We start from the raw sequence: 23695 nt of genomic DNA on the forward strand, positions 1-23695 counted from the left end.
ATGATGATATATTATAGGTACGGGTTACTATACTCTTTGCTGGGACCTTTATTGAAAAAGACAAATCAAAATCAAATTATGAAAATCTCGAAAGTCGTAAATGCAACGATCGATTCATTCCTAAAAATCGATTAAAAATTGTGTTTCCTTTGATCTCAAAAATCTAGTATTCGATTAAACGATGTCAGATTTCAGATCGCATTTCCATCACTATTTATGATTGTGTTGTGTAAAACTGTAAACTTGATCAATGTGTGAATACAAATTTATACATTCGTATTTAAAATAAGGGTATGAGGTGTAACTCCTGCAACCCCTAGACCACCTACGACGTAGTCTATGTTTGGTTATAGATAGTGTTTATTTGCTGTCGAGCTAGCTAGAGTCGATCGATCAATATGCCGGTAGTAGGGCGAGGTGCCGGTGGCCGGTTGTCATAAGGGTGTGTGAATCAAATAGAAAAATATTTGTACTACATCTCGACCGACATTAATTGCTCTCGGAAATCTAAACCACAGTGAAGTAGAAGTCCAGTCAGCATGGACAACATCAGCAACTTGTTGCAAGAAATAGCCATAACCAGCTTCGAAGTGGGTTCCTCGTGCTGGGTTGATGTAACACACATTAACAACCCCCATCATTTCTACGTACGTCCCCGAGCGTACAGCATGTACCTGCAGGGTCTGCAAGCTCGTGGCGAACATTTCGACGCAAGGGACATCTGTTTAGGGCAAATTGTTGTATATAAATCTAAGCTACAGAAGACTTATTTGCGAGGAAGGGTCTTAATGATACATGGCGAGGGGGCTGAGTCCAGGTATAAATTATATGCTATGGATGTTGGATGCATTGAATCTGGTGTGCGCCTGAAGAGGGTATGGAAAAGGAAGAACGAATCCAGCGTGCCGTCCCTGGTCACTCTTTGCCAGCTGGCAAACTGCGGGCCTATTGGAGTTCGCTGGGAGGATACCAACATTGCCGAGGCCATGTGGAATTATGTCAAAGGAGAACGTGCTAGAATGATCATTGTTAATGTTGTGTCGGATCGTCTCATCGTAGAACTGTATAATTCATGCCCCGATGACATTGCAACAATGCTTGCACTTACAGGTTTCACAACTCTCGGCTATGTCCATAATTCTCAGAATGAAGAATAAATAGTTCAACTTGATTATACAACATTATTGCTTACCTCCCTCTATTGCTTACCAGCCCTCATGAGTGAAGGATGGTCTTTTTTGAATCATGAGGTAGTGGTTATTACAGTTTGCTATATTAGGGCTGTATGTTTTCAATGATTTTACGAGGCACTCTTATATGTGTCAATGCCTCTGTTAAGTAATTGCTACTTACACACTCATAATTGAGTAGCAATTAAGTTCAAAATTGATTTATTGTTTTAGGTACTACTAAGTTTAAAGACATCTCTTTATTTTATATATATTAAGTTTAAACGCAACAGTTAAATTAATTTAAGTTACCATGAACAGGATATTGTAAAACAAAATAATTTTTGCCCATTGGTTAAGGTTGTTTTCATGTGTATTTTTTAATACTTATGCTTATAAAGAAATGGACTTTAATAAAAATTAAACATAGTATTTTATTTCGACAAACATAATTATTAAATAAATTATAAGTGTCAATTGTGTTTCCTTTAATTTGTTTTTCTAAAATTGACTATTGACGTGGTACTATTGCTACACCTAATTCTAATGTAAAGCTGTTCTGCATTTTGGTGGAGGGATGTGGGAGCCGGCTGACCAACATGACCACTAACCATGAGGTGGAGTAAAGCTTGTTTCCTAGGGTCTAGGTTTAGAAGTTAAGATTAAATTTTGTATTTTGTCATACATTTTATAGGAAATATTTGTCAACTCGGTCAATAATAATGTACTATGGACTTAATTAATGGTGGTTTGCTTTGCTGAAGCATTATTAGTAAGCATTATTAGTATATTAGTACAGGAAGGCAAATATATATACCGGGTACACATCATACTATTTGTAAGTATGTCAGCAGAGCAATATTGTTGAAGCCGCTGCAGTCAAATCCTGGATTTCAACCTAAGATTTCAATTTAAGATTCACTTGAGACAAAGAGATTAAATATGTAGTGCTATATATGTAATAAAAATGGTTTTATTCTACTTAAGAAACATTAGCATGCGAAGTGGAATTCAGCACAGAACTACAAAGGATGAATATATATTTGCCATATATACAACCTTTGCCATATATACAACCATCGATCAGTTCCCTTTTACAACTATGAATATGCCGTAAAAATTCTGAAGATAAATTGATAGTAAATATAAATTGTCTCTTTTCAACTGAAAATGATTTTCTGAACTCAATATAGTGATGAATCTGACCACTTCGCCTTATAAATATTAAGATAATACGAGTAAAATAGTTAACTTAAATTTGGTTGATAGTTAGAGACTGCAGATTGTTTTTGGCTATCTTTCTTTCTCATTTCAATCGTCAATCATTCGTCAATCGTGTCATCAGAAAGGAAGACGTATAATTTTTTTGTGGTTATATTTTTTTTATAGTACCTATAGGTATAGTCCGCGCCAAACTGCTAGTCCGCTCTGAAGTTGTTGCGAGCAGATGTAGTCATACAGTTGGTCCCTGTAGTTCCGGGACCAGAATAGGGCTACGGTAACCCCTGCCTGTCGTAAGAGTCAACTAAAAGGGGTTGCGGGTAGCAAGAGTGGGAGCTCGCACCGCCCGGAGCGCGACCCCGGGAAGGATAGCGGTATGTGTGGTCGCATACCGTCTTGCACACCAGACGATGTGGCGAACGTCACGCTCACCTCGGCGTAGCCCGATGGGGCAACGCGCTATTGAGGGCTCCGGTTGCGTTCGTATGGAGCGCTATGGAGTCCTCTACGCAGCGCCGAGGACATCCATCGGGGGGGGAGTTTTAGTGCAGTAAGAATCCCACATATGCCCGTGCCGCTTCCAAGGCATAGGGTACCTTTTGAAGGTTTCCCCCTCGTAAACAAAATAAAAGGTGTAGTCATACAATTTGCTATGGCGATGCGATTCATTTCTACATAAAGACGAGTACCTAGTTAAATAAAAGTAGAAATGATACAGTTAAATAATAATATGAGCACAGAAAGAGGTTTAAATTGAAATTCATAAGTATTATTAAATTATAATCAGTATTTTACAAGGTTTCCATAGATATGAAATCGCGATTGCTGGGAACCATGCGTATTCTGATAGCCGAGAATGCCGAGCCGGTTGCGTTCTTCTTGCTGCCCTTTAGCTTGTCCCGACCTGCGTGTTAGTACATTAGTCTCTATTAAATTAATATCGACCGCCACCTCAACGACGCCCTTTTGGCCTGCGGCATTCGTTCACAGTTATCGTGTACTCACGATATGCGTTTTTTATTGCCGATATTTCGAACCACATAAGTACATAATAAAATGTCTCAATTCCGCGATAATTTTAGTCTAAAATCATACACAGTTATCGTGATCTCACTAATTACCTAATGTACCTATTCAGTAAAACGTAAGCCCACGTAAGTAGAACACAACCGGAGCCCTCCAAGCGCGATGCCCCGATCGGGCTCTACCCTGGGGGAGCAGTTTTCGCTCCTCCCACACCATGTAGTGTTTACGACGGTATGCGACCACACATACCGCCGTCCTTCCCGGGGTCGCTAGCTGGACGGTTCGAGCTCCCACTCTTGCCGCCCGCAACCCCGGAAGCCCCCTTTTAGTCGCCTCCTACGACAGGCAGGGGATACCGTAGCCCTATTCTAGTCCCGGAAATATAAGTAGGTACCTATACCAAAATATACAATCTAAGAAACTTTTACGTTGAAGGAATGCATAGGTAACTACAATAGATACCTATGAACTATTCTTTTATGTTTACTGGCTTGAACAATGACATTTTGGCTTGAACTGCTACATGTGTAATCAAATCGCCAAAATTAGCCCAGTCATGAGATCGCAACGAAACCACTAAAACCTTAATATATTCACTTCATGGCATACATAGGTACATACTTAGTCGTAAAACTGAACTATAATCCAAATGAAGTTTCGTTTACCATATCTACATATTACCGCCTTATAGTGTACAAAGGCAGAATATTTCTAAATGAAGCATTCGAATCTTGTCCATAGAGGCAACAGCGATTCATATGCGACCTTCGATACCATTGAAGTCCTATTTATATTAGGTTGAAATGTCTTTGAGCGCTGGTGACTACCTTATTTTATAACATAGAAGCAGCGGACGAGCACGCAGTCCATCTGATGGTAAGTGGCCACTGCCGCCCATGGACATCTGTAATCAACCCGAGATAAGTTTAGATATTCGTACCTGAGGTCGGCCACAGATGCGCCGCTATTCCTGAGGACTAAGCTGGAACATTGCCCCAGCAAGTCACTTAGGATAGTTAGTTATAATTTAGGTTAGATTTAATCCAAAACTTGTAATATTCGGTTTTGATTAAATATATGTATATAAGTAATTCGGTCTTTCTGTATCCTGGCTGCTGCATCCCGACGCAAAACATAACTGGCACAGTCGGTAAGATACTCGCGGACCGTTTCGTGCTCAAGATTTCCGTAAATGAATATTTCTGAAAGACGCGATTCCGCCCGTGTGGCTCTCTAGTCACCGATGGAATATCCTGAAACTACGACGTCGTGCTGCATCCACCTGGATACCTATCCAGACATCGATAGCGCAGGGAGGCCGAAATTAAGTTAGCGTAAGTACTTTAGATTTATTTCAGTGACTTGCTCATTCCCATTCCCTTACTAATTTATTTACAATAAAAGCTGAAGATTTTTCTTAAAAAAAAAATATTCCGTAATTTTTTTGTCTGTTTATTAATATATCTTTTAACATGACAAAATTTTATTTTAACACGGCGGACGTAATTGAAAAAAATAACTTTATTTGAAATTATTTAATGAAACTGTATTTCATAATCTGACTGGTAGATGTAACAGAGAAAGTTAATTAAGATCGCTGATACTGAACAAGTCATCTTACTTTAAGAAATCATTAAATATAATCAGTATTATTCGTAAATACATCCTCCTTTAAAACAGTTTTGAGTAGTAGGTATATATTATATATAGATTCATTTAGTTTTTCGACTTTCAAATATATAACTATAAAAGTAAAGCATTCTGTAACTATGCACTGCATACCTATTTTCTGAAAAATGCGGCGGCTAACAGCATTGTTCAGATCTTATTGCATATTCTCTGTAGTCATCTAAATTATTTGGTTCTGAATTATTTTATTAGTTAACATTTAATTGTTCCACATAACCACCAGAATCTCATATTTAAGCAGAAGATCCAGCATCCAGTAACCTACCCGAAAGGATTCATAGGAATGGAAGAAGCCAAATTACTATCTGCACTATTTTCAACGAAGATCTTCAAATAGGTGCAGATCTTGCGGAGGTAGATGTTATATATTGGCCTTAACCACCATAGTTAGGCATTCGCCTTATACAAAATTATGAAGAAGTCATCCGATCCTGCACCGTCGCCGTGCCGTGGGAACGCTGACTCACTGGTGGGAATTCACTCTGGGCGCTAACATTGCCCCAGCAAGTCACTTAGGATAGTTAGTTATAATGTAGGTTAGATTTAATCCAAAACTTGTAATATGCGGTTTTGAGTAAATACATGTATATAAGTAATTCGGTCTTTCTGTCTCCTGGCTGCGGCAACCTGACGCAAAATATAACTAATGTACAAATTGTGAAAATGTTTACTGTTTCAATAAATCTTTAAATCTCTTTAAATCTTTAAATTACTTACTAGTTGTGTGTAAAAATTTAATAATTGGTGACTAGAATGATTAATAGAACTGTTGTGTACAGAAAATCGAATAGGTAGGTATTTGCCTAGTTTATGACCTACCTACCATATATATTTTTTTAATTTAACCACGTCACAGTACAAATATATATATCCTTATACTGTGCCCACGTGCTACACGAACGCCACCCTAAAATGGTTGGTAGTGAAACAAAAACATTAAAATAGCTTTACTGACAACAAATTTATTTTTCAAATCAGATCACAACTTGTTGGTATCACAGAATAAAGTAAAATTACAAATTAAATGTTACGATTAATACATTATAGCGTTCTCGACTATCTAGCCCTACACACTTATTCAAGATCACATGTAAATAATAACTCTAAAATAGGCATATTAAATAATATACGTACATACTAAGCTTACATTAATTTAATAAATTACATATTGTCATATTATGAAATAAATAGGTTTACCTACATTAATTAGCACTTTATCAATAATCAACATTAAGACAATGTTTATGTACCTGCGTTATATAAGCCTACGTGGTAATGCCAGGTTTACTTACACGCCGAGTATAGGCGATTAGGCGCTATGAGTATATAAATCACCCATACGAGTGTACTCGCAACAACGCTCGCCTTCCTTCGCGGTGCGTAGGATATTTTGTCGCGAATTAATAAAGGATTAAGGGCTCGAACACAAAACTGCGATGCGATGCGATGCGAATTGCTAATTGCTGCGATGCGATATCGTGCGGCGTAGCGTCTCTCAGGGTGACCAACAACAACAACCACTGTGCGATGCGAATCAATTCGCAAGTTCTTGCGATGCGTCGAGGGAGCTCGCAGATTTTTGCGATGCGACGTCGCATCGCAGTTTTGTGTACGAACCCTAAGCGAAGAGATTAAGCGTCTACCATCGTACGCGACGTATATTCGTCATTGGTCTGAGAGTTATTCGGTTGATTGTTCGCGAGTATCTAAATCTGGCATAAAAAGTTAAAACCTGCATACACGTTAGGGAAGACAAATTTATTAAAATGTGTTAGTTGAATTTCTAATAACTATAAATTATTATTCACGCAAGTATTTATTTAGGTATTGCAACTTTGAAGACCTGTATAAGTTAAAAAGTTACAGCCTAAAATAAACGAAATATGCACATTTCACACAAAATATTATCATGAAATATATTTTGTAACTTAGTTACGAGATAATAAATAATAGGTACTTTCTTTCTAACGGCTGTTAAGATAGCATAATATTTATATTACAATACTACGCTTTTTTCTACGTATATCACTTCCATTCACTATATTTATAGAAGAATACTGTAGTTATTAGAAGTAGAAATATTTTTCTCTTCATTAAGATTATATAAACAGACCTACATAGGTACATATAGATGATAAATCAGGGATATCTCTTCGGTGGTAATAAAATAATTATTTTTCCTAAAGGTAATCCCTAAACATTCCGTACATATGTTGTTTTAGTAATTATTTACTTAATACTTTTTTGTATGTAATATAGACATAAAAAGCTATCTTGATTTAAATTCGATCGTAGGCGCCACTATAACAATTTGTAAGTAATAGTTAAATCAGATTCCCTAATTGTAATAATTCACATACTAAAGTTTATCAAAAAGCAAAGTTAATAATAGATACTTTCAATTTTAAAATAACCCACTACTTTCAGGAAATAACAACCATAACTCACGGCATTTACCTTTATGAATAAAACTACAATTAATAATTTTCTAAAATAGTATGGAATATCCTCTCCTAAACGATTACGTTGTGGATCAATTTTTATTTATATTTAGTACTTACCGCTATGGGTCTAATTTAGTTATTAACCCTTGAACGCGCGTATGATTGACGCCACACTTTCGTATGTGCCCGTTACGAAAATGAATAAGCCTAGAACAATGATCACAATATCCTTGAGAGCGGTGAGGAGTGGCACATAGCCGTCTCTCTGATAGGTGGCCACCAGTTCGATGAGGGGAGGGAAAATCAGAGCCAGGGCGGTGCTGCTGACGGCTCCCACCAGCGAAATAAACAAGCCCAGTTCCGGGATGGACTCGGCCAGTGTAACTGAAAGGACAAACATAGTGATGAGTAATTGAACACAATCGAATAATTTGAATAAAACTTGAGTAAAGAGTTAGAGAAAAATGGTTTCGTTACAAATTTTTTTGTTCATATGGACAATCTAAGCCAGGGACTAAAGTGGATTCACGTTCATTCATGAAAGACATACAAGCATCCGAAGTGTTAATGTACATATATATTACACAAATATATTATATACTACATAGTTGATGTTTGCTTGAAAACCAAACTATTTCTGAACGTGAGCGCTGTTTTGCAAATATTTTTTCGTTGATAGACAACGTGTGCCCTAGTATGGCTCTAGTACAATATAGGTCATATCTGAATCGCAACTCACAAGTAAACATGACCATCAGTGCGCGGAAACCCAACTCCTTGGCCACGGGGTATGTCTTAGCGTACTTCTTACGGAGTCCAGGCCACATGATCGCTATCGGCACGTAGAACTGCAGCGGGTACGTGAACAGCATGGCCAGAGCGATCAGACCCTGCACCACGATGCTTATGCTGGAAATAAAATTAAATTAAATGCTAACATACAATTAAAGTATATTTCTATTCTGTGTATTTAAATGCCATTTTACTTTTAAACCAAAACGAACCTGAGTATTAAAGTCAAGGTTTATGTATTTGAACTCTCTCTTAAATCGCTTCATATACACAATAGAAAGGAAGTGGCGTAATATTAGTTATAGACTTATAATACTACATTGGCGAAAAAAAAAACTTCTGTATATGAGTCGTCATATAAGTACTTAGTAAGTCTCATGGTAATTGAAAAATAATTATAGTTCAAAAAACTAAAAAACACGCTTTTATGATAAAATCAACTAAAAAGTAGAAAATAATTTTCAATCTAAGAATCAATTAAGGTGCTTTTCGAACCTGATAAATGGAGCACCCCACACTTTTTCCACAATTATACTATTTACTGTTCCTTAATTGATTCTTAGATTGAAAATTATTTTCTACTTTTTAGTTGATTTTATCATAAAAGCGTGTTTTTTAGTTTTTTGAACTATAATTATTTATAATTTTTAGTATTTCTCGTTATAGCGACCACCATTATTCATCGTTTGTAAAAAAATCAAGTGTCTATCTATTACGATTTAAGAGATAAAGCCCAACGACAGACGAACAGACCGCAGAGGGTTTCGTTTTAACCTTTGAGTACGGAATCCTAAAAATCATTCTACAAGAGGGCATTATAGATATGTTTCAGAACATTTGAGTTATAGGGAAATAACATTATTATTTTCTAAACTAAAAATCACGATATAAAAGTTACGTCTATTGAAACTAAATAGCAATAATTATTTGCAATCTAAAGTTGCGATGAACTATGCTGAAGGTGTTTGAAAAATCTCGCCTCGAAAATCGTTAATCCAGAGGATGTTGATAAGGACAATGGTACAAAACTATTAATTAATGTTTAAAATATTGAATTGTCATCGGTCCTTAATAAGTATGCCAAATTTCGAGTTAATCCGACGTTTTGAAGGGGGTTAAAATCATGTTGAAAGATTCCGTTACATACTAACATACCAACATACCAACATACATACGTCTGAAGCTAATAAAAAGCGTGTTAATAAGTCAGCGCGGTTGTGAAAATTTTGAAATTCATAACAAAATCCTCTAACTGCATCGGACTGATCTATATGTTCCTCGCGAAACCTGCAATGCTCAAATGCATGTTACATTAAACTCACATTTGTCCGGGGGGTAAATTCAAGGTGAGACTGCCGGCGACTTCTTCTCCGTACTTGAGGTACCCGAGGAATCCGACGGCGATGAATATGCAGCCCACGAACACCATGCCCACGTTGAGCACACCAAGCGGCTTTTGGAACAGCTGCGGCTTCTGCATCTCGTTCTTTAGAGGCAACACCTGGAAATGACATCATAAGCAATTCCTGTATAAAGTTTATATTTACATTATACAGAAATAACAACCGAGCTTGCAATCCATCCAATGCTACAAAGGGGTCCCCGTAGAATTGAGTAACAACGGGTAGGCCGTCGGAATGCCCCGTACCTATACGTGTCTCTCCCTTATCGCACCCTTAAATCATATTCTCGTCAATCCAATACTGTCGCATTGCTGGGCACGGGTCTCCTCTCAGATTGAGGGGCTTAGGCCGTGGGCCACCTTGTCCATTCGCGCTGTTTGCGAATTGGTACACTTCAAATACTCTTGGAGTTTTTTCTCGAATTCTCGAGTGTGCAAGTTTCCTCACAATGTGTTCCTTCTCCGTTTAAACGATGATAATTAATTCAAACGATTTGAGTCAGATTAGAGATTTTTTGATTTCTGTACATTCATCATTAGAGTATATTCATTAATATATATAAGAGTATTTCGCTATTCTACTTTAAAAGGTCGCCATGAAACATGATAATAATTAAAACTGTACCTATTCAAACATCGTGTATTTTGTATGCTACATTAAAAAAGCGCATCCTTACCAATCCAATACCCTCAAAAGCGTACACAGCGGTTCCAAAGTAAAGTGGCAGTTGTCGCCAAGTTGCTATATATTCCCTGGATTCAACCGGCGGCAAGTCCTGCGCAGCTTTGTATACCACCACACCCACGCCCACGGCCATTAATAAGTTGGCGAAGGTCGAGAACGGCGTCAGGTACTTCAGGTTCCTCACCATGCAGAACAGCAGTATTGGTATGATCACAAATATCATGTGAATTGATACCTCCGCTTTAAGGCAGAAATATTCGCAAATCTGGAAATAAACAATATTTATTTGTCGAAGTAAGTTCCCCACCCAGTGGCCGATTAAAATGAGGTTTTATAGTACAAAAAAAGAAATGAAATTTTTGAACAAAAAACAATCTTGAACAAAATGAATTTATGAACAAAAAACATATTAAAAAAAGTTTGTGCCCCTTATATATTTTAAATTATTGATTTGAATTACAGTTGAATATTTATATTCCTAATTCCTATGGTATACCTTTTCCTATTGCCCCAGTTGAAGCAAAAAAGTTAACCATAATATTTAATATACACGACAAATATCGCTCTAAAGATGAACGGACTCACCAATTTGACGTTATTAGCGATGAAGACAATGTAAACGCAGCAGAAGCCTAGCTGAGTGACGCATAGGAATGTGTCCACCATGACCCTTATGGTGCCGGCCAAGGGGCGCAGCCTCCCCGGTCCCGTCTCGAACACGAGGCCCACGGTCTCAGAGAAACCCGGAGGCTTCTCGCGTTTAGTCTTCCTGTGCATTTCTTCTGAACAGTTAAGCTGGGAAAAATTATTCATTCAACTTTATATTACGAGTATTTACCTGTTTATTATAGAGACTAGTAGGTAGTACTATAGGTACCTTACCGAACTACATACTAGAACTAGTTGTTGTAGCTTGGCTCATATTTAATTTGAGAACCAACGATTATACGTTAGATAATAGAATTATTCATATATGTATCTATTAAAATTATATAAGGTAAGGTTGCGTAATATTTGGGGTAATTTAAATTAAGCAAAATCTTGTGCGTAAATTTAATCTTTAGTTATTAAAGTATCATATAGAATTTGAAACAAAATAAAAATATTTTATTTAAGAACCTTCCGTACGACTTAGGCGCCTGGTCGCCTTTGTCGTACCACCTATAGCCTAAGTCGTACCTAGAGTAATAACACTGGTAATTGCACCCATTTGGTGTTTCCCATATCAATCATTAAAACTTTAGCTCCCTACTTAGTCACTATTTTTAATATGTGTGTTGATCAGGGCTGTTTCCCTGATTTAATGAAACATAGCAAAATAATTCCATTGTTTAAGGCAGGTGATACTAAAGATCCCAACAATTATAGACCCATCTCAGTACTGCCTGTTCTAAGTAAAATTTTTGAAAAGATCCTCTTACACCAAATGTTGCTTCATTTTAAACTAAATAATCTTTTACATCAAAAGCAATTTGGCTTTACTAAAGGCCGTTCTACCACAGATGCTGGTGTTCAATTGCTGCGACATATTTTTGATTGTTGGGAACAAGCACATGATGCTATAGGTATTTTTTGTGACTTGTCTAAAGCTTTTGATTGTGTTGATCATAAAACCTTATTGTTAAAATTACAATATTATGGTATTCAGGGAAATTCTCTAAAGTTGATAAATTCTTATTTAAACAATAGAGTCCAACGAGTGCAAGTAAATGGAGCATTATCAGCAGGTTCTAATATTAAAATAGGTGTACCTCAGGGCTCCATCCTAGGTCCGTTTCTATTTTTAGTTTATATAAATGATTTGCCAAATGTAGTAAAGGATTTATCTGAGGTTGTTTTGTTTGCTGATGACACTTCCTTGGTGTTTAGAGTAAAACGACAATCACAGGATACGAACGATATTAATGAAACTCTTTGCTGGATTCAGAACTGGTTTGATGCAAACAACCTACTCTTAAATTCTAATAAAACTAAATGTATTAAATTTATGCTACCAAATGTAAGGAGTACGGGGATGAATGTCGCTCTAAATGGTGAGACTTTGCAATTCGTCAATGAAACTGTTTTCTTGGGGATTACCATTGATTCTAAACTCCAGTGGGGTCCCCACATCTCTGCTTTGTCCAGCAGACTTAGTACTGCAGCTTTTGCAGTCAGAAGAATTAGACAGTTAACAGACATACCCACTGCCAGACTTGTCTATTTCAGTTACTTTCACAGCATTATGTCTTATGGCATTCTACTGTGGGGCAGTGCTGCTGACATAGACTCTATATTTACTATTCAAAAAAGAGCAATAAGGTCAATATATAGTCTGCGGCGTGGGGAGTCCCTAAGAGAACTGTTTCCCACTATTAATATATTGACGGTGCAGTCAATACATTTATGAAAATATTATGTATGTAAGAAAACACACTGATATGTTTGAAAAAAATAGTAACCACCATAACTTTAATACCAGAAATAGAAATAAATTAGCAATTCCTAAACATAGATTATGTAAGGTGGCTAGATCTTTCGTGGGCAACTGTATTCGCTACTACAATAAAATACCCGACCACATTTTGAATCTCACAGAAAAAAAGTTTAAACATGTCGTTAAACTAACGCTATGTAAAAAAGCGTACTATAAAGTAAGTGATTATTTGACTGACAAAACGGTGTGGTCTGAATTAGCTCCAGCTCCACATGTACCATTACGTTAAGTTAACATTGTCAAAAACATTTTTTTTAAAAGATGTGTGTTATGGAGTTTCTTTCGCCGCTTCTTCTCCATAACGAAACACCTTGTGAAGTGGTGGTAGTTGCTTTGACATTCAAAAAGTGATCTGTAAAGAACCTATTTTGAATAAAAAATTTTGATTTGATTTGATTTGATTTGATTTGTGCGATAACTTTAAAAGATTTCAAAACCAATTATAAACGCTTACATTGTATTTTGATCGAGATTGATTGAACGGGTGTCAAAATTTGCTGCTGCATGTACTTACTTCATGTTTATTAAATCAAATGTTCACATTTCTAAGTTTCAATAAAGCTTTGTTTCATTCCTAACCTTGCAAGTATAGTATCTTATTTTGAGAAAACATAAAATGTTTAGCTCACAAAGAAAAAAATTTGAATAACTTCTAACAATACCTAAGCCGTACAAGGTACTTTTGGTTTGAGCGTGTAAGCCGTGTTTATTATAACTATCTCAGGATTTTTACTGAGGGATCTTTAAAATAAAAGACGTACTGCCGATTTGGAGGCTGGTTTAATGACTAAGTTAAACATTACACGGTGGTCTCATGGGGTGGCCCAGACCGCTGACTTGGCTAATACTTATCTAGGCTGTCGCCATAGGCTTATACATAATTATAACTAATCTAAGGCAGAGGGTTCTGTAGTTTTCATAACTAGGTACGACTTAAGAATTTCTTGTTGGTACGACTTAAGCAACAACACATCAAAATTTGAAAATAATATTACTGACCTTTAAAATTTTTACCATTTTATTATGACTAAATGAATGGTAGAATGTGTCAAAAATGGAAAAGTATCACAGAAATTAGCTTAACAATCGCACTTCCCTTGAAATTGCTTACGAATGAATTTAAATTTTTAGTGAAAACATCGAAATAACTTATTTTTTAAAATATTCTTAAATCAATGATGCCGACATGGTGCCCTGTTATTTTTGTTTACTCGCACAGCTAACTAGTATACGTTTGAAGTACCAGAGATCGTTTTTTGTACATAGAAGACTAGATATTGCTGTGGTATGATTTAGGCGCTGGTACGACCAACGAAGGCTGGCAACCTTCCCCTATACTTAATACATATTCAAATCTTGTTAGAAATTCCAACTTTAAATAATCTTTCCTTGCTACTTTGCAACAATAGGAAAATTCGTGTTTACCAGTATGTGTTGTGCGTGCACACAGATGACGCCGAGCACGGCGGTCATGATGGGCGCGAACAGGAGGCCGCCGTTCTTGAAGGCGTCGCCCATCGCCAGCAACCCCGAGCCGATGTTGCCGCGGAATAGATGCAGCATCGTGTCGGTGTAGCTGCGGGGAACGTTACAATTTAACACATTTTTATATAACGTACCCATAGAAGTAGCAAACGCAATTGTAGTCCACATTATTGCAAGCACGCCCTGTCACCTACTGTCAATAATCAACCCGGGTAGGACGGGGGTGCTAACATCACGGGACGATGGAAGGTGGGCTACAAGCGCATTGCTACCTAAGGACTAACGTGGAATGTGCCTGTCTCTAACTTCAAACTTCAAAGTAAAACACAGCAGCGCTTAACTCTGTTGTTTGGTAGAAATACGTGTGACAATGGTGCATCCTAAAATGTATCAATGTAATATATTACTTTTTGTATAAATAATTAGCACAAATGTAACTTACGAAGTAGGGTGTGAGACATGGTGATGGGCCGCGTCTCCGTTGGAGCCCCCATTTTGGTCAAACGAATTCTTGTTCTCTACGCTGAGAATCTGCTCCCGGGATTGGTAGGCTTCGTAGCCTTGTGGTAAGCTGCCGAAAATACATTTTATTTAATACAAAAGACTTAACATAAAAATTTAAGTGATAGGTGGTGATAGAGAGAGATCAATTATTTTTATATAAAATTTTAAACGAATGTATTGACTCTCCCTTCCTTCTCCGTAAAATTAATTTTAGTTGCCCCAGAATTAACTCTCGATGTAGAGCGTTGTTCCTCTTAGTAGAACTAAGTATACCAGCGATACTTTTTTATTTCGGTCATGTAATTACTACAACAAGCACCTTCAAAGCGTCGATCCTTTCTGTAATTCGATAGGTATCTACAGTACAGGAGGAGTGTACGACAAATAATACGAGAACTTAAATAGATTTTTACATCATTTTATAGATATATATTTATTTTATTTTATAATTTTTTTAATGTATGTGTTTCTCTCCCTCTTCATTGTGGTACTTCATGTTCATTTTGCTTTTTAACTTATTGTGAAATTTAATAGTGGAAACTGTTTATTCTTCTGTTTGTGTCTGAACCATTTAACTATGTTATATAGCATGAATTGTTTGTTTCCCAAATAAATAAATAAATAGGTATCTAGACTTTTTTCTTTAACTTTAACAAGTTTCCTTCCTTACATTTATAAGTGCAAGTTTTGATTTCATGTAGGTACTCTTCAATATTTATGGAGAAAAAATAGAAAAGCCGAATAAATTATACTTTAAAAACTAAAAAACACACTTTGTGGAGGTAATTGTGTCCAAAAATTTTGTTTTGTATTCTTGTTGCTATGTCTGTACAAAAAGGTAGGGTACGGAAATCTACTGCAGTCATCCATTTCAAATGTAACGGATGTTGTATATCATCAAAAACTATCATTTTAGGTAATTGGTATTTGTGTCTGTTATTGCGAGAGTTTCCCACGAAGACGGCGACGACAGGTGGGCGACACGTCATAATACTATTGTGAAAGCACAAATCCTCAAATATTGCGAAAATAGTGTTCATGTAGATACTTAGCTAGGTATTTTTTTATAATATAGGAGTAACAGACGAGCATGCAGTCCACCTGATGGTAAGTGGCTACTGCCGCCCATTGACATCTGTAATCAACCCCAGATAAGATTAGATATCACCTGAGATCGGCCACAGATGCGCCTTACCACACCCTTCCAAACGGAACACAGCAGCGCCTAGCACTGCTGTTATTAGGCAGAAATAGGTGTGGCGGTGGTGGCGCCGGAGTCGAACCACAAAGGGATAGAACCGTTTGTGGTTCTAAAAACTCCTGTCATATCCTTCATTGCAGACTATAGACCTAACTAGACTTCTTTAAACATATACGTTTTATGAGAGTTTTTTTAAAGTACTAAGTAATTATTATTTTATTTTCACTACTTAATCTACTGTATAAATAACCCAAACATAAATAGTACTACTACTACTACTATACAGACTTACATCTTGCAAATAAACCATTTTTTTTTCATTTTCCCACATGAGCCCAATTAGTTATCCATAGATAAGTTCATATTATTAGGTACTTGTCCGTTAGTGATTCCCCTGCCCATAATCGGGCTATGTGATTATATTTAATACACCTATCTAATTAATGTAAATGACCTTAGAGTAGATATAGAAAAATACCTTAATATTATATAGCATTAAGATTATTCTTAATTAGGTAATAAACAGTTCGCAAGTGTTTTATTAAGGTGTTACTCATATTTCTTGGTAATTTAGATTTATGAAAATGTATGTTAGGTAATAACTGTGAAGGAGCATATGAGTAACACGAATTTAATAGATTATGCTGTGATATAAGACTGAATATGTTATAATATATCTTATAATATATACAGAATAGAAAATGTCAGTTGTAAAACACAAATAATAAAATTCACGACACATACTTTTGTCCACAGACATGCAGAGAGAGTGTCGAGAATGAATTTTTACACACCGCTTCCGAGATCACTCCGAAATCATCGCTGCGTAAGATTTTCAGTGTGGATTTCACATAATTTCACGAGCCATCAGCTGTTGCCGCCGTGCCTGCTGTTACTCTGCGACGTAAGTAGTCGGGAAAGGCAAAAATAATTTCATCCTAAAATTATTGATATTATTCTCCACAGAAAGTCAATCCACATCTAATATCGAATTGAGCCCGTTATTCATAGTCAATCTATCCCATTTATGCCCACCAAAGATCTAATGGGCAGTAATTGACGAATGTCAAACTTTTATAAGCAAAGCATTGGATTGATCAGGAGTAGCCAACTTTATTTAACCCGAGATCCTACTATTTACTGACATGACCCTGTACGCTCTACCAGTCTGAAAATTGGTTTCGTTTCTCTATAGGAATATTGTTTCGCGAAGAAAAAAAACGGCGTCAAGTTCACATTCTTCAACGAAATAAACGTCGCCAATTTTTTTTTTGCATTGCCACTATCGCAGAAGTATCTAACAGGTCACGTACATCTACTGTATAAATAAATTAAATAATTTCAGTTTGTATGTACAAAAGTAACAAGCGCCAGCAGAAAAGCAAAAGCAGAACACACAATTTTATAATAATATACGTACATAATAATAATAAAAACCTCATCCAATCCAATTACATTATTTCACAAAAAATATTGTATTATATTATCATAGATACATAGAATTATGCCCGCAATTAGATGGGTACGTTGGAATTTCTGTTTTTTTTCTTTAAGTGTTTAATAAAAGACTTGCTTACGTAAAATTATAATTATTAAAAGTTCTACTAATTCCTACTTATATCTAAATATAAAAATTACAGTATACTTAATAATACTTATTAACTTTTCTACAACGGTACAACAATTACAAAAGGAGCTGCATATTTAATTTCACTAATTTTTACCTTTACAAAACCTTTAAATAGGTATATTGCGCCCGTTAAACTGAAAATTCATAACGTTACCTAAGATAAAAGAATATTTATAGCTTAGGTACGTACCTAGTAATTACTAATTATTTCGTGGCGAGCATTATTTAGCAAATTATTAGTATAATTATTAACGTCATAAAAAATAACGAAATATTAACACAGAACGTCTCCACTTATGGCTGCATAATTCAAATGGCATCAGCTATCCAATTTTCGTAATCACTGCATACATAATATCTCATTCGACACAATTATAGAGAATATATCACAACTCCTATTTCAAAATAGCTTATATAACGGTTTAAGGTACTGATTCACTTGTTTATTTACATGCTTATAAGTTTTTCTGGGGCGTGTGATGTAATCCGCAAGCGCCGTACCGAAGCCGGAGGCGGCCGCAGACACCGCATTTTGGAAAGGCCGATTTGGAACCGAGTAGCCTTGATTGTACGGAGACTGATACGGTTGGTTGTAACCTATGTTGCCACCTCCGAAGTAACCTCCTTGTCCGCCATAACCGCCGTAGCCACCCTGGCCGCCGTGCCCGCCGTGTCCTCCGTGCCCGCCGTGCCCTCCGTGCCCTCCGTGTCCTCCGTGGCCGTGTCCGTGACCTCCGTGTCCGTGTTGATTGAGACCTATTTGTACAGGATATGCTGCAACCGGTGCTATTGGAGCAACAGGGGCTACTGGTAAAGCTGCTACACCACATCCGAAGAAGTAGTTCATGACTGGAGCGTTCACGTAGGTATAATCAGGATGAGATGAAGCCCCAAAGAACTTATCACCGAACGATCTGCCGTAGCCCCCGTAGCCGCAGGGCCCATAGTTTTGTTGTTTCTTTTTCTTGCGGTGCTTTCTTTCCAAATCTTCGTTATCTTCGCCGTTCAAGTCTAAGTCTTTTGAAGTCGGTTCCTCGGCCATCACAGCCAACGTGGCGCAATGAAGGAGAAGAAAGATGAACGCTGATTTCTAAAAAAAATAATAAATAGCTTAGAGCACTTTTACAATACGTCTACAAAATTCTACTTCGCCCCTGCACTAAAGGGGAAAAAGGAATATTATCCTAGCGCAGTTCAGTTTTCGTAGAAGCAATTTATCACTTATTCAATGACACCCAGGAATCAATTGGAATAGGTTGCACAACACTATTACAGACCTAGAGGAGTAGGAGTAAATTATGTTTTTAAATCACATCCAATACAAGCAGGAAGTCAGAGATTTACAAGATTATCGTCTCGGCCCACATGTCACGTAAACGCCTTCACTGTACCTTATTGCGCTTAACTGGGAGATAATGACATGAATCATTGCAATTTTGATTGTAGCTAACACAAATAAAACATAAAGAAAAATACAATATAATGATAGTACTTAAAAAGTTATATTATTATTTTATTATCTCCTGTGAATTGTAAACTCCTGAAGTAATGTTCAACTGTTGGAACTTACCATATTGATGTTTGTATGTTAACCACGTGTTCAGAGCCGGCTGGCTGGTGTGTTGGTTCAAAGGCGACTGGCGAATCCATACGCCAAATTGGGGGATCCGATGTTGAAAGTGAAAGCTCGATCCTACGAGTATATACTAACAATAACGGAATATTGCAACTAACTTATAGGTACATAGTTCATTCCGAGCAGCGGACCATGGGATACTGTTGGGTAACCGGCGTGGAAACCGATACCTGGAAGTGGTAGAGACCGGATTGTGGGTTCATGTTCCAAAAGACTTCTTGCAATCGAGAAAGCTACAGATCTCGTTAATCAACAGTGTATCGACTGAGTGTGCTAATCATGTCGTTTTATTATTGCCCAGTCAACGTGATCACACAAATTATCATACCCCTTAGACCTCATCAAGTATACTAAAAATGTAAATGTAAAGCAATATTAAAACCCTACAGATTTTTACTTACTATATTATTTCATTTTTTCATAATTATAATATAGAAGGAGTAAACGAGCATCTTTATTTAAGCATTGCAAACGTTGCCCAAAGTCGTCCTCAAATGCGTGGCTACCAACTAGGGACACGTGGCCATAAGGACTAAGTTGAGACTCTTGCATAGTATTGTATTGATGAAATATGTATATTAAGTATATTACAAATAAATTTTATTTGATTTCATTCGTATAAGTCTAATCATATCTCCCCTACCAAACCCCTCAAATCAGAACTTAGCAGTGTTAAACCGTTATTCATCATAAACCCAATACTGTCCCACTGCTGGGCACGGCTCTCCTCTCAGATTGAGAAGGATTAGGCCAAAATTCACCACGCTGGCCAAGTGCGTATTCGTAGATATATTTTTTCAGGTTCTCTCAGGTTTTCTCACGATGTTTTCCTTCACCGTTTAAGCAAGTGATAATTATTTTCTAATACGCACATAATTTTGAAAAATCAGAGGTGCGTGCCTGGGATTTGAACCTCGGACCACCGATCGAGAAGCCGAGTTTCTTAACCACTAGGCTATTACTGCTTTTACACCGTTATTAATAGTCCGAAATAGGCAGGGCAGAAGACGGTAGTATCTTACTACCTTCAATGTCGAACCACGAAGGGTTCCTACTACCTTTAAAATTCTATAAAATTCTACCAAATGTATCTTAAGAATGAATTTAGTAGAACATAATGTTGGAACACAACTTGCATTTGTTATGTGATTGTCTTTGATTTACCTACGCTTATTGCAAATGTGAACTTTTTATGTAATGTCAAATTATATTTTTTTTTTATTTATTTGGGAAACAAACAATTCATGCTATATAACATAGTTAAATGGTTCAAAGACACAAACAGAAGAATAAACAGTTTCCACTATTAAATTTCACAATAAGTTAAAAAGCAAAATGAACATGAAGTACCACAATGAAGAGGGAGAGAAACACATACATTAAAAAAATTATAAAATAAAAAAAAATATTTCTATAAAATTATGTAAAAATCTATTTAAGTTCTCGTATTATTTGTCGTACACTCCTCCTGTACTGTGATACCTATCGAATTACAGAAAGGATCGACGCTTTGAAGGTGCTTGTTGTAGTAATTACATGACCGAAATAAAAAAGTATTGCTGGTATACTTAGTTCTACTAAGAGGAGTGTAGAACAACGCTCTACATCGAGAGTTGATTCTGGGGCAACTAAAATTAATTTTATAGAGAAGGAAGGGAGAGTCAATACATTCGTTTAAAATTTTATATCAAAATAATTGATCTCTCTCTGATCGTCTATCTGTTAGGGTTACGGTAGAAGGTACATGTTTACATCTATATTTGTGATGTTTGATAAATAAATCAAATATTTTTTCTAGCTTTGCTTGCTTTGTTTTGTATAGCGGATTCCAAACAACAGAGCCATACTCGAGTGTAGAACGGACATACGCGTTAAAAAGAACGGATAAAGCTGTACTATTTTTATGTTAGACTTATGACACACGATGACAATTTAATTTTTTTCAAGAGTTTAAATGTAAAGTTTTGCTTTGTGTTGATCGCAATTACCTATAATTGGAAATTGCACGTAAATTGTGTATAATACCTAACCTACTATGAAATTTTCGTAACTATGCTTTATGATGTTATTCGAGACGTTTTGTTTGTCATTTTTTCCAAGCAACTCTAACAGACAGAAACTATATAAGTAGGTACCTACTCAGTTATTCGAGACGCTTTGTTTGTCATTTTTTCCAAGCAACTCTAACAGACAGAAACTAGGAATAAGTAGGTAGATACTCTTTATCATTGATATTAAGTCATTGTATACAGACGTGCAGTAACCATGTGCCATTTACACGTATAATCGTTTAATTCGCACAATGCCCGTAACTTATGCATTGTTTGAATGTGAAACGAAACTAATTTGATTGCTAAATTAACTAAAGTCAACTGTGAGACACACTTCAAATTGACACGTTTATTCTTACATTACATTACATTTGCACTTACTTCACTTAAAAATACTAAAACAGCATATAATATAATATAGGTACTTAGCACTTCACTATATTATAAACTAGCTGTTCCTCGCGGTTTCACCCGCGTTAAAAAGAAATTAACAATAACATAAAAAAAAATCGTCAAGACTAAATGGTCTTTGAAATTTGCCTCCCGGGGCCGAATTTAATTTCAAGGTCTTCACTTAGGATATACGCGTAAAATAAAACAAAAACGCTAAATGTTTGCTTAATAAAAAATTTTTGCCCCCTAAATGTTTTGTTATTCCATGTCAGATGCGTTTTTGTTATACCACGTTTTATAATGACTTGACGGAAACGCAGTCGAACGGGATAAAAAGTGTCCGTCTGCTGGTTGTAAGCTACCTTTCCACCAATTTTCAGCCAAATCGGTTCAGCCGTGCTTGAGTTGTAAAATTACTTCAAGGAAACACGGTCGAACGGGATAGAAAATACCTTTTGTCCGTCTCCTAGTTCTAAGCTAATTAATATTAGTATTATAGTATTAATTAATATTATAATAATTAGTATATTATATAGTTCACTATATTATAAATTAGCAAGCACATTGGTATTTTAATAAGCACCTTTTTTCTTAAAAATATTAAAAGTCAGTATATCCGCACTTAAACCTAAGTAAGATAGCTTAATAATAATAAGATTGCAATTACAGATGAAAAAAAAAACTTTCGTAAATGTTGCCATCTTTCATTTCGTCATAGTTCCCACGCGTGTGCTGCGTTGTATGTGGTTGTATAATCGGTACGACCTTGACTTCGCAGCAAGAGAATGTGCACACTACATAGCTAAGATACTTAACATATATACGTGAACGAACATAATTCGCACCAGTGTAATATCATTAATAAAGTATTAATGATAAATAAAAATAAACGTTACCTATGTCCGCACGCATCCCTGATTTTTCAAAGTTTTGTGCGTATTCGAAATTAATTATCACTTGCTTAAACGATGAAGGAAATCATCACGAGGAAACCTGCACACATGAGATTTAAAAAAACAAAATACTCAAAGATATGTAAAGTCTACCAATACGCACTTGGCCATCGCGGTGGACTATGGCCCAATCCTCATTCTGAGAGGAGTCCCGTGCCCAGCAGTGGGACAATAATAGGTTGATGACGATGATGATGATGATGTTAGCATTTGTTACTAGGCACCGTAAACGACTCTACATAGACTCTACATTGATAACATAAAGGTGGTAGAACCCTTTTTGGTTCGACTCTGGCGGCACCACCGCCACACTTATTTCTGCCTCATAACAGTAGTGTTAATCGCTGCTGTATTTTGGTGTGAATGTTGTGTGTGGTAAGGGAGACATACATACATTTCCGGGGCATTCCAACTTAGTCCTCAGGGGTAGCCGCGCATCTGTGGCTGACCTCAGATAGGTAAATCAAATCCTATCTGGGGTTGATTACAGATGTCCATGGGCGGCAGTAGCCACTTACCATCAGGTGGACTGCATGCTCGTATACTACTCCTATATTATAAAAAAAATCATAAATCCGGCCCTGGCTAGCCGCAGTCTTTTTAACCGACTTCTCAAAGCAGGAGAGGTTACCTATTCGACACGGATACATATTTTTTTTTCATTATTGTTGTGAGTGAGGAAGCTTCGCATAGCTTTCATTACATGCGCATCTTAAAAACATTCTGCAATTTATTCTGTAACTATATCTACTACTAAAATGTTATAAAAAAGTTAAATAATGCAAAAAATATTCTATGATTAAATTTAAATTACAATAACCTGAATGACTTAAATATCCAAGTATTTGAATATTATATTAGTTCATTTTAAAAACAGGTTTTTATTAATAGGATTGAGTATAAAAGTAATTTATTAAGCTATAATAATATGTAATATT

General features: G+C 36.3%; 3 protein-coding genes across 6 annotated transcripts in view; 1 reads left to right on the forward strand and 2 right to left on the reverse strand.

The window, feature by feature from the left end:
• The first annotated feature begins 220 nt into the window (after nt 1-220).
• LOC140743755 (uncharacterized) lies at nt 221-1646 on the forward strand. Its single transcript, XM_073075309.1, has one exon. It carries the CDS (start codon nt 540-542, stop codon nt 1155-1157), a length of 618 nt encoding a protein of 205 aa, XP_072931410.1. The 5' UTR covers nt 221-539; the 3' UTR covers nt 1158-1646.
• Nucleotides 1647-6729: 5083 nt separating this feature from the next.
• LOC140743756 (proton-coupled amino acid transporter-like protein acs) overlaps nt 6730-23695 on the reverse strand; it is a 36500-nt gene continuing 19534 nt past the window's right edge. For 3 of the 4 annotated variants that reach the window (XM_073075311.1, XM_073075312.1, XM_073075310.1), the window contains exons 3-9: nt 14832-14960; nt 14330-14480; nt 11014-11223; nt 10421-10693; nt 9664-9842; nt 8289-8458; nt 6730-7933 (exon numbers count right to left, since the gene is read on the reverse strand). In XM_073075311.1, the coding sequence (XP_072931412.1) occupies nt 7689-7933; nt 8289-8458; nt 9664-9842; nt 10421-10693; nt 11014-11223; nt 14330-14480; nt 14832-14960 (1357 nt within the window). In that variant the 3' untranslated portion in view covers nt 6730-7688. Of the gene's footprint in view, nt 7934-8288; nt 8459-9663; nt 9843-10420; nt 10694-11013; nt 11224-14329; nt 14481-14831; nt 14961-16888; nt 17538-23695 lie in introns of those variants that run through there. The other variant, XM_073075313.1, reaches the window with a different exon arrangement.
• LOC140743757 (uncharacterized) lies at nt 17668-19515 on the reverse strand. The gene is made up of 2 exons (XM_073075314.1): nt 19295-19515; nt 17668-18814 (listed from the first exon to the last, which is right to left on the reverse strand). Exons 1-2 carry the CDS (start codon nt 19295-19297, stop codon nt 18125-18127), a joined length of 693 nt encoding a protein of 230 aa, XP_072931415.1. The 5' UTR covers nt 19298-19515; the 3' UTR covers nt 17668-18124.

This window comes from Epargyreus clarus, unplaced genomic scaffold, assembly GCF_041222505.1.
Source record: "Epargyreus clarus isolate Ecla_fem2 unplaced genomic scaffold, WU_Ecla_fem_2.2 ptg000007l, whole genome shotgun sequence".
NCBI classification, from domain to species: Eukaryota; Metazoa; Arthropoda; class Insecta; order Lepidoptera; family Hesperiidae; genus Epargyreus; species Epargyreus clarus.